The 12,059-nt window shown below is 45.5% G+C and overlaps 1 protein-coding gene across 1 annotated transcript in view; it reads right to left on the minus strand.

Annotated features, from left to right (window-relative positions):
- The window catches only part of ELAC2 (elaC ribonuclease Z 2), a 32,919-nt gene that overhangs the window by 10,986 nt on the left and 9,874 nt on the right, over positions 1 to 12,059 (minus strand). The window contains exons 7-15 of the mRNA XM_019536512.1: positions 11,269 to 11,418; positions 10,626 to 10,687; positions 9,856 to 9,914; positions 9,697 to 9,769; positions 8,467 to 8,579; positions 6,532 to 6,630; positions 6,142 to 6,280; positions 5,955 to 6,040; positions 1,087 to 1,214 (exon numbers count right to left, since the gene is read on the minus strand). Of these exons, the coding sequence (XP_019392057.1) occupies positions 1,087 to 1,214; positions 5,955 to 6,040; positions 6,142 to 6,280; positions 6,532 to 6,630; positions 8,467 to 8,579; positions 9,697 to 9,769; positions 9,856 to 9,914; positions 10,626 to 10,687; positions 11,269 to 11,418 (909 nt within the window). The remainder of the gene's footprint in view (positions 1 to 1,086; positions 1,215 to 5,954; positions 6,041 to 6,141; positions 6,281 to 6,531; positions 6,631 to 8,466; positions 8,580 to 9,696; positions 9,770 to 9,855; positions 9,915 to 10,625; positions 10,688 to 11,268; positions 11,419 to 12,059) is intronic.

A 12,059-nucleotide genomic window follows, 5' to 3' on the forward strand; every position in this document is an offset into this window, starting at 1 on the left:
GGGAACGCGCAGTACACTGTCCCCAGGCCTCCCCCAAGGGTGCACACAGCAGTGGGAGCCACCCATCCACTCCCAGGCCTCCTGAATAAGCAGCTCACAGCTCTGTCCCATGCCCCGCCCCACCCCAGCTGGCAGCACCTACCCTTGCCTCAGCCCCACTCACTCCCCCTCACCACAGGGGACTCGATCTGCCCTTCAACCCCTGACAACCCTTCCCACCAGACTTATCAGCTAGATGCTGCTCTCCAAGCTGCTGGGCTGCAACCTGGCCATGTGCATGTCACAGCCATACCCATGCACATGGCATTTACTGGCAACATCAATCAGCCAGATCAGCCATAAAAGCTGACTGCTGATAATGTCAATTTTCATTTTATCAAAGCTGATATGATATGGACTAATGTATTGGTGCACCTTTATTCCTATATACGTATGAGCAAATGTAGCTAGTCAAAACCTGTGACAGACAGTAGCTATGCCACAGAAAGGGACCCAGCCCTTTTAACAGCCCATCCTCCAATCCAGTTTTTACTACAGATGGCTCTGGTACACACACAGAAAAAACAAATGCACACAGATTGATGTGGTTCTATTCTGATATGGGAGCGTTACTTCTAATGAAGGTGAAGCCAGATGACCAGAGCTGGGCATTCAAGAAGAGACCTGTTGTAAGTCAGTCGTTAACCTTTCCTGCATCTGATTTGGACTCTTATTTATTTTCACTGCTCTGAACACAGAGTTAAAAGCAAAACCAAGCTTCAGTTGGCTTGTGTTTAAACTCTCCCTCCCCTACAGTGGTAGAAGCACAACACTAGCCATCTCAAAGCAACAACTGCCTTATGCCACACTCACTAGAGTAAGCAGAAAGACAATGAACAATTCCACCCCATGTTCTGGGTTAAGCAAGCCATTCAAAGCAGCCCTAATACTACATAGGGTTCATTAACCTGAAGGCTAACTAGACTATTTCATGGTGACACTATTCCTTCAGAACCCTCCCATAAGCCTGCCCCTCCTTCCATGTAAAACCAGGCCCATTTGCCAATTAAATCAAAGCACGTGGTCATTTCAGATGGCCTTGAGCACTTTCCTCACCCAATGTGACTGGTTCAGCCTGCAGGTTCTCTTTGCACTCCTTCACGCAGTCCTGGAAGTTAGGAAGCTCCAGCGCTTCAGCCACATATTCACTGGAATTGCAAACAGTAACTATATCCCTGAAATGGCAAACAGGCTACGGATCAGAAGGGAGGGAGCTAACTGGAAGATAGTTAATTTTTGGAGCAAAGCAACAAACTACAGCTTAAAGATAGCCTTATGACAAGAGGTTCAAGTGACCCCTCTATGTTCCGTTGCTCGTGCGTGTACGTTTCATGTGTACATGACTGGATTTTGTTGGTTGAGAATGCTGGTTTGGCTGTGGCTATACCACAGACAGTTATAGGCCTCAGAAGCCAAAATGGGCAGGTAATACAGCTGAGATTAAAATCAACCCAGATTTCAAATGGGAGTTCAGTGTTAAATGCAAAGCAAAAACCTATGCTGAGTTGCTGTGCTTCCCGCCCCCCGAGTTTTTTGCAATGGAAGATCTGCTCTATTACTTTTCTATAGTCAAAAAAACAAAAAAAAAACAAACATTGGTCAAACTAAGAGCTGGCATTTTCTGAGGGGTACCTTGAGTCTACTGAGGGTGCCCTGGATCTAAAAATGTTGAGAACCACTGCTTTAGGAGGAGCATTAAACAAGGTATACTTAGAGCAGGAGCGGGCAAGATATGGCCAACGGGCCACACCCAGACCAGAGGGATTTTCCCTGGCCCACAGTAGATCCCACCTAGCCCAGACATGAGGGACAGCCAAGGCCATGGTGCATGTGTCCCAGGCCTGGGGCACTGTGGCAGCTGGACTTCATTTCCCAGCAGCCCTGGCAACGGTGGCTCCTTCCAGCTGCCACTGGACCCAGCCCTGCAAGACCCATGCAGACAGGGTGCTCAGCTAGGCAGCTAGGATGAGGCTGCAGGCTGGTGGGGAGTGGCATTTGGGAGCAAGACAGGCAGGCAGGGCTGGGGAGACCCCAAAATCTTGGGGCAGTGATAGTGGGGAGCTGGGGGTGGGGGAAGGAGGTGTTGGAGACCCAGGGTTTGGTGACCATCCAAGCACACCCACTGGCAAAGTGTTAGAGGGGGGAGTAGCGGGACACCCCCCACAGACTTCTGAATGGACAGCAGGCCATGGCGCTGCGGCATGGCTGGACCAGCAGCAGGCACCAGCCACCTTCACAGCCCAATGGATGGGACCTGGAGCAGGAGGGTGGGGCAGGGTGGGGAGGCTTGATGCTGGCCCCCACTGTTGCTAGGAGCCTTGCGCCAGCCATGCTGCTAAGGGGAGGCACCTCCTGCCTGCCCAGCTGCAGCATGGGGACAACTCCTCACCGCTGCCCCCACTGCTGCTGGGTGGCCAGGAGGCATCTCACCATGGCAGCACAGCTGACACAGGGCTCCCGGTAGCATCGAGTTTCCCCGTCCTGCTCCACCCTACCGCATCAGGTCCCACCCACTGGGCTGCAGTGGCCTCTGGGGGGGAAGGGCAGCAGGGCAGGGAGGCTCAAGCCCTGCAAGAGCCAGCCTGCCTCCTCCTCCCCCCACCCCGACAGGCTCCGGTCTGGCTGTGCTCTGCACTCCTGCCTCTAACCACAGCAGTCACCATCTCCCATGCACAGCAGGCAAGGCTCAGGCACTGCTGGTGGACTGCAGCTGGTGCCCAGGGGGCACAGAGCAGGGAGCAGACAAGATGCAGCCAGCAGGTCCTGTAGCCCTGGAAGCTGGGGGCCCTCTCTGGCAGGGTTGAAGTGGCAGGGGGCTATAGGTCAGGAGTGAGGGGCACTGCAGCATTGGAGCAAGGAGCAACAGCATGGGCAGGACACTGGTATATCAGGGCTGCTCAGCATCACAAAGCAGTGGCGGCAACAGTTGCAACTGGACCCACGTCCTGGTGAACAAATGGACAGGGAGAGCTCTGATTTTCCAAGATAAAATAAATTCTAAACGCCTATATATTTTGGCTTTTGATTTTGGTATTTTTATTCTAATGATGGAGGCACTGGAAAGCTCCCAAAATTCCTTTAAAATTGTAAATATCAATCTGCTCCACTGATACCTATACATCTATATAGCGGTGTTTCATTTTAAATGCGGAAAAGATGCTAATTTGGGGATTTCCCCCCCCCCCAATCAGAGAAAACCGAGGTCCCCGATCAACATATGCCTTGAAGCAAGGGGGGGGGGGGGTGTCACAGTTTGAGAGATAGGGAGGGCCAGAGCTTTACTGTGGAATCCAATCCCCAGCTGTGCTGTGCTGCTACCAGAGAGCTGAGGCTGCACCAACAGGGCCCAGGGCTGAAGGGAGCAGCTAGAACAAATCAGGCCCTGGCCAAGAGAATCAGGGCCTGGATAAGTGCAAAAGGGGTAAAGCCAAGTAGCCCAAAGGAAACCACCTCCCTTCGAAGCTCAAAAAGCTTCCTGCTTAATTGATTCCATCAAAACATAGCAAGCAAAACAGATGATGATGGACAGAAGCTAGGACGGGCGTGGGGGTAAACTAGCTGGCTGCTGGGGGCACTGGACACTCCCTGCAGGACTAGCCCTGCCACACCCATTCATTTAACTTGGGAGAGGAGTTTCAGGAAGCTCTCACCATCAGCTTGGAATCTAGCTACCCGGAATAACTTATCAGCAGTAAAATGTGGGAGATTTCACTATGCACCCTATTTCTAGGTCATCGATGAAAATATTGGAGAATTAGACCCAGCACAGATCCTTGTGGGACTACTCTATGGTCATTTTTTACCTCCCTCCATCCTGAAGAGTAACCATTTATTCCTACCCTTTGCTTTTTATCTTGTAACCAGCTCTTAAGCCACGGGAAAACTCTCCCAATCCTATGGCAACTCAGATTTTTAAAAGACTTTGCTGAGGGACCTTGTCGAAAGCTTTTCTAAAAATCCAAAATATATTTTATGTCAACTGGATCCCCCCTGTCTATTTCCTAGGAAGAATTAATCTGGGCATGGGAATTCTATCAGTATCTTCTGCAGTAAAAACCAATACAAAGAATTTGTTTAGTTTTTCTGCTATGTTTGTATCATCCCTGAGCACCTTTTACACTCAGGTCATTCAATGGTCCCACCAATTTCTTGCTGGCTTTCTGCTTCTGATGTTGTTAAAAAGGTTTTATTACACTCTTAACACTGGTGCATCTGCTGGCACTATAGCCAAGAGAGCAAAAAATATATGGTACATACAATTCTGTGAGACTGAGTTCCAGAACCCCAACTGAGAGTGGCAGCATATCCATAAAATTACATGCTCACACCCTGCGTATCTACTGCCTGAAAAATCTTTGCTCACTTGTGCACAAATAACAAGGATCACTAAAATGAGCATATGCGAGGTACGGATAGGCTTTGAAGTCTTTTAACAAGATGAAGCAAGAGCAGCAGTTCCCAAACTTTTTCTGATTGCAATCTCACATACAGTCCAACCTTCCTTGCAATCCTGTATACAAGTCATTGCTGTTCTCATGCCCTCAAAAAAGAAGAGGGTGGCGATTCACTGCAAGTCACTTGCTCCATAATAGCCATCCATATGACTACTCTTATCCAGCAAAAATGGTGAAACTAGCAGTTTACCCTGCAATTAACCCAGACCAAGTTGCCCCTCTTTACCCTTCATTATCTTCAGGGTAACTGCAGGCAGTTATACAAATAGTGTGGTGAAGCCATGGCACGGTAAAGCTCTGCCTGTAGTTAAAAGCACATACAGTACCTGAGAGACACCGTAGTTTGCAACCTACAGTTTAGGAACCACTAAGATAAAAGGGAAGCCTGAATACATTTACAATCCCTTTTTTGAGTTCCCTTTAGGATTTTTAGCTATGCTCTAACCAGGTAGTTCCTTTAGAAATACAGAGCCTTCTTGGAAACACTTAAAATCTATGTATTTTTCACACTCTTATCCTCTAAACGTCCCGATGTTGCAAGTCAACCATGACACCAGACCTTTAGACAGGGAAACTGAAGCATAAAGCAGCATAGTAACTTGCTCTGAGGAACGGGCCCTTAGGGATAACCTAGTCCATCCTTGAATCCCTGAAAAAGTTAAACACAAAAGGTGGATGGCTCCTCCCCCCTGTTTGACAGCTTTTTATGATGCACACTTAAAGTTAAGATGATGGTGTATTACAAAAGCAGGTACATTAAACTTTTTCAGCGCCTTTAGAAGGACAAAATAGGATCACATCTAAGCACCTAGTAGAATCAACAGGATCTGGCCCCTCATCAGACCAGACCTCTTAAAAAGGAGTTGTTCTGGCCAGAGCTTCCTCTCCACACCCTAGGAAAGCATGAAGCAACCTGATCCCTCAGGTCACTGTTCTCAGAAGAACTTTTAAGAAAGCATGGAAATACAAAGAGATAATCTGATCAAGTAAACTTGGGGTCACTAAATCTTGTGACAAAAACTTATTTAGCTAGTCTATGAAAGTGCACATTTCCCTTGCCTTTTGACTGACTTCAGGCTAACCACCTCTCTCTCTCTCTCTCTATAGATTTGTCCTCTACAGTCTGGCTCCCACTTGGACTGCATATGTTCAGATGCAATACAGGTTTGTACAGCACTTTGCACAACGTGACCCACCCATCATTTGGGACCCATAAAAAAGAGCTTCCACCTCACACTTAACCAACTGCTTGAAGCTGCCCCTGATGGATCAAACCCAGAATAGACTGGTCTAGAAGAACACAACGCTGGTTTTAAATCACTGTTTCCCTAGCTGAAAGGCAAAACTTGGCCTAAACCCTGGTGTCAGCTTATGAAATTAGTTCTGCTCCCACAGAAATCCTCTCCAAACCACCTACTTTAGTTTAAGTGTAACCAAGAAAAGGATTCAATTCCTACCAACCTCTGCCATTCTTTTTTGGGTCTCAGCTGGTATTTCAGGAGACATTCTCCCCGGACAACAGGTATGCCAAAATTAGCTGCTTCTTCCTGAAGAGTTTGTAGAAATGGAACAATTAAGCATTTTACTTTGCCTCTGGAAAACCAGAGGCTATCACCTGTAGAAAGACTAGCCAGTGCCTCCTTCCTACCTTACTCTGGTAGCTGGTCAACAACGGAAAGATTTCCGAGTGAATGAGGTTCAGCTGGGTTTGTACTTTGTAGCTGCGCAGACTGTGCACAGCATTGGAATTTTCATTAAGTATCAAGTGCTGAGTTTTGGATCCAAACCTGGAAAGTGGAAGGAGTAAAAAGTACATTTAAGCATAAGCCACGTTTGCCCTAGGCTCAGGGCTAGCCAGATAACCCTCACAAAGCATCCCAAGCCAGTGGCCAAATGCTCCTCTGAAACAAAAACATTCAAACCCACCATGGTACCTATTACAATTTAGAGACAGAGCCTGGAATCAGAATATCTGTGGGTTATGCTTCAGGTAAGGCTATCATTTTTAAATCAAATCAATCAAGTGAAAGCCACATACTTTTCTAGCCACTGCTTGTACCGGCTGTCCCGAAGCACAGACTCGGGGGTTATGTGAACAACCAAGGCCACGTGATCCTCAGATTTTCCCTCTTGATACCTAGAACACATTTAGCAGGAAAGGAAAAAAGTACACGTTTGATGCACACATTACACAAGAATATCCTCACCAAAAATAGCCACATCCTCTAAAACCTACTACCAGGTACTTCAAACTGCGTAATATTGTACTTCAGGAAGGAAAACAGAACACAGAAGTTAAAAGCAAGGACTGAATGAAGGAACCCTGAACTCCGCATTTCAATTCTAGGAAAGACTCTAGGAGAGCCTTAGTAAGTTGCTTAATACAGTTTCCACTATCTTGCTGTGAAAGGGGAAAACAATTCTCCTCTCAGTGAAATGAGTAAATTCAGTATCTATGGAATATCAGGAACCTCACCCCTAGAAAAAAGTAGCCTACTACCCAACACAGGTACCTTAAACTTTCTGAGATGAAAACACCAGCAATCCCAGAAGATGGATGGAAATCTCAATATCTTTGATCACCACTCATTAAGCAACATGTCCTCCACTGAAGGCCCTCTAAAAGTCAGATCAGCCAAATCTCCAAAATTAACAAAACCTAGACTTCCCAAATCAAAGGGAGCAAGCCATCTCTCAGAGACCTTTCCACTAGCAGCATCTCTGATGACCATTTTGGAAATCTTTCTTTCAACAGGTCATTTGTAGATTTTCAAAGGCATCAGGAAAGACGACAATTATAATATGACTCAATTATCACTCAAAGTGTCACCAACTCTGCATATACCAAAACTGCAAAAATTTCACCCTGCATGCCAGGGAGTACATACATACCACCCTCCATACTAGGAGTGCATGGATAAAGACTTTCATGGACAACAGCAATAGCCGATTATTAGCTAACCATATTGGCTGATACCAATTCCAAACCGATTGCCTGGCTGCATTCCTGTTAAGTGTAGAGAGCAGCACCCTGCAGGTAAGTCTGTGGAGGGGAAGGGGAAGATTGAGGACCCAATGATGAGGGAGTAGGGCAGGGAGCAAGACAGAGCTGTGGGCAGCGCATCCAAGGGATCAGCGTCACAAGCACCTAAAAATGGTACTGGGGTGCTTGAACTAAAGCTCGCTAAATTAGCCTTATTTCAAGCACCGCCACCACCATTTTTAAGTGCAGGGGCATTTAACTGGAGCAAAGCTCCAGTAGGCAAGGGCAGACAAGGGCTGCTTGCTGTGGGCTTGGGGGTCTCTGCTCTGCGGCCTTTCCCTTGGGAGTCTCACACTGGCCACGCATCCCCTGTCCACCCAGCCACTGGGGGGGCGGGGAAAGGCACTTGTCATTCCCACTGCTGCCAGGCAGGCAGGGGACGTGTGGCCAGCACAGGGCTTCAAAGGGAAAGGCAGATGAGTGGAGAGCCCTGAGCCCATAGGAAGCAACTCGCAACTGCCCCGCACATAAGTGGGGGGGGGGGGGCGGCACCTGCTCCCCTGTGGGGTGCACAAAGCAGTGGGAAGCCATCACCCACCCCAGCCCCCTGGTGCACCCTGGGAGAGCCATCCATAGCTCCATCCTGCTCCCCACCCCAGATTCATTCACCACCTTGGCTGGACACCCCCAACCACAGCCCCACTTCCTCCCTCACCATGGAGGTCTTGATCTACAGCCCCCCCTCCATGTCCATTCCACAAACTTACCTGCAGGGCGCTGCTCTCCACACTGCCCGGCCACATTCCTGGCCACGTGCATGCATACATACAGCGTCCAGAGGCCCCGGGCAGAAGGCACTTTATATTTAATCGGTGAACAAAGTCAGCTACACTGACCAAAAAAAAAGCTGATATCCAATAATGTTAATTTTCCTTTTATTGGTGCCGATCCCATCTGCAGCCAATATATTGCTGCACTTCTACTCCATACCTTTGGAATGTGTCATTTTCACAGATGGCATCCACAAAGCCTTCATGAGGACACTCAATTACAATGAAAATGGAGCTTGGATCAGGGGGAGAACAGATCTCTTCAGGCAAAATCTGCAATACGGTACATAACAGTTACATGGAGTCCTAACACACGTGCTAGATTGATTTCTGAATCAGAATGCTTTTCAGCAACATAACCAGTAGCCTCTGCTCTTCCATCAGTAAGTTCAGTTCATCGCTCAGCCAGACAGAGATCTCAAAAGAACTAACAGAGCATTATGCATTTACTCTTCAGCAAATGTGAATACAGTTCCCATTCTGGTATTTCCTAGCTTCTGCTCCCCTTGTTTATTATATGAATTAAAAGGTTTTGCTGTGCCATTGATGCAACAGATCACCTATTAGAGAATAAAGTAAAGAATGTGGTTAAGTGGCAGAGGGGTGCCAATTACTACTGACTGACTAGTGATATCCAGAGCTGCCTTTCCCTCATGTCAATTACTAACCTAAAAGATTAAAGGTTTGCTTGTCCTTAACATGGGAGCCATTTAGGTTACTCTGGAAGTAACAGAAAGGTTAAGAATTGTTAAGTGCAGTGACAGCCCATAACTGTTCTGGGTCATGCGTGGGAGAAGCACACCTGCATCTTGTAATTTAAAATCTGCATCAGCCTTTACCTAAAGAAGGACTAAAGTTCATAAGCTCACAGACTACTGCCAGTTCAAATCTTTAGAACAGATCAACCACTATGGGTTTGAAGGGACACACACGACTAGCACACATTACAGCTATTTCAGAGTATGTTTTTTTCTAACCATCTCCTCTCTCCGTACTATCGAAAAGAACACAGGACAGTTTCTGCCTGCCATAACAAGCATGAGGAAAACACATTACTTACTGTAATGATTTGGTGGTGAAACACAGAAAGCTTAAAAAGTAGAACTACCACCAAAGGAGATTACAGCACCCCAGAAGATATGCAGGGCTGAGATACTCAAGGATAAAGCATGGACGGGGAAAGGTTCAAATTAGCATTTCCAGCAGGTGGCAAGGGAAGGTTCTGAATATAACTGCAGTCTCCCAACCCCAAGAAGCAGATTGCTATTAAAAAAAAAAAAAAGTGTACAAAAATGCCATTTGCTTACTATAATGTCCACCCTGACATGGATTCCACCCAGCCTACACCATGGCTGAACAGCTAATAGCACAAGGCGCAGTCTCACCATACCTCTCTGCCTTCAAAAGTGATGCTCTTTCCATCTTTGACAGCTGCAATTATAGGCTGAATGGCTGCAGTTTCACTAAAAATGAGAACACAAGAGACAGTTATAACCAAGAGTGGGCAACTGGAACTCTCCTGAGCAAAAGGCAGGGCTCTTGTACTTACACTGGCAGGCCCAACTCCTTTGCTTTAAGCACCAAGAAGTTCCCCTTCCTTGGGTGAAGCTGAGAATTAAAAGAAAGTAGAGTTCTCTCATAAAGAGCTATTACCAGCAGCATGCACTGGGTTTAAATACAGCCAAAAAAAAAAAAAAAAAAAGACAACAGACAAGAAATGTGGTTAAGATAGTTATTGATTTCTTTATGAAGCATGAAGAGGCAATTTCCTCCCAAAAGTTTTCAGTGGCTGATCTACTTTACAACACCCAGATACATGAATATGAACTCTAACCTATAGAGGCAGAGCCTCAAACTTCAACAAGAAAATTTCTTCTAAGTTATGCAGCTGAATTAAGTATTTAAAAAAACAAACAAACCATTAAAAGAGTTCCACACTCAGTGACTAAAGCTCCTGTTACTCAGCTTTCAGTTCTTTGATATATCCCTTCTTATAATCTCACTAGCTTTGCTCTTCTAGGAAAAACAGAGCAGACAAAGAAAATAAACACAATACGTATGCATCCATCTACTCTTCTTGCACCAAGTTAAAAAGTAACTAATAGATTGTTTTTTTTCATCTTCTGAACATCACTCCTATGATTGAAACACTAGAATGCTATTCCAATTCAAATGTTATTAAGGAGAACACAGAGATGTAGAATAAAAATATTAGTATAAAACAGTTGTGTAAAAAGTCCCATCTGTGCTAAGAAGTGGTGTGTGTAATTAAATTGGTCAGTTAGAGGAAAACTATTTAAAGCCTGCTTAAAATCTTACTTTACAGATGAAAGCCACGACCAGAGTTGGATCTCTGCTACTAAATCTTCGGTTGCCATATCCTTTAAAAAATAAAAATAAAAAGCAGTGACATGGAATTATCTAGCATAAATATTATTTTCTTTAAAACCAAAGATGCCAATTTCTTCTAAAGTTAAATGAACCTGCAGTCTCATGCCTTCCTGTTCGTGAATTCATATACGAAGGCAAAAAACCTAAAGAGCAGAAGAGTGCTTGATGTGAAAACAAATCATTAATACCACTCACACCAACCAGCTGCATAACCTAGGTCAGAAAATTCTATCTACATCAAGCCCATAATACATAAAAGACACCCACTGTTGACCGAACAACGTCAAGTGACAGAGAATCCACCTTCTCTTGAGGTATACAATTAACTACTGGAACTACCACCAACTTTAAGACTTTGCTTCTCTCTAGTCTGTATTCATCTCACTTCACATCCAGCCACTGTGTTATTCTTCAGCACAGGTTATCCCTCTGCCCCTCTGTAGTATATACAGACACTGTATAGCCTTTCATATAGCTGTCCTGAAGATATGTTGAAAGGGGAAGCAAATACAGTCACTTTTGATACCGTTATTGGTTTCAATGACATCACTTAAAAATCAAGTTCCTCCACCTTTTTTATTCAGGGACTCTTCATTTTTGTCTTCCTCCACACACTGAATTATATCTGTAGGAGATGCGCGAGTATGCTTTGGACTGCCACTACTTTGGGATGATATTTCAGGAATCCAATGCCCTTCAGACTTGCTGGTTGGCTGCTTTCCTGTCCCAGACCCAAAGAGAAATAAAAACTTGTTCAGGAGGGAAGAATATGAGAAACAAGAATGATGAAATCTTATTCTGGAGTGCCTGCACAATAACTTGCAGCGTTTTATCATATTTACCCAAATACAAGATGTGCTCCCTCCTCTCCAACTGGCATGGAAAAAAAAGCCCCTTATCTTATGATCTGATACACGGAAACCTCACTGAATTCACTATCTATAATTAAACTGCTGCCAAAAGCAGCATGTTCTTAGTAACAGAAACTATGAAATTGACTAAATGTATCCCACACCACGCACATCTATAAAATACATGGCCCACAACGGGTAAACATGCTGATGGTAACTTGCCACAAAAATAGCTTAGCCCATCTGAATAGACATATGGTAATACCCATTAAGTGCAGTCCCTCTCACCACCAACTCTTTAAAATCGTAGTAAGCCACAATACTGCATATAGTTCACCCAGAATCTCTCTGCCACTCCATCTCAGCCCAGCGCATATGATTCGTTTGGCCCTGCCCTCCATGAGATGAAGCTGGTCCTAGTTTCCCTGCATCTCACCTGCACATATTTTTGGAGCATCCCAAAACTTGTCACAAGAACACCCAGTTCCAGTAATGAGCGAGAGCTAAGTAG

The sequence above is a fragment of the Crocodylus porosus genome, unplaced genomic scaffold, assembly GCF_001723895.1.
Source record: "Crocodylus porosus isolate Cpor-Errol unplaced genomic scaffold, CroPor_comp1, whole genome shotgun sequence".
Taxonomy (NCBI): domain Eukaryota; kingdom Metazoa; phylum Chordata; order Crocodylia; family Crocodylidae; genus Crocodylus; species Crocodylus porosus.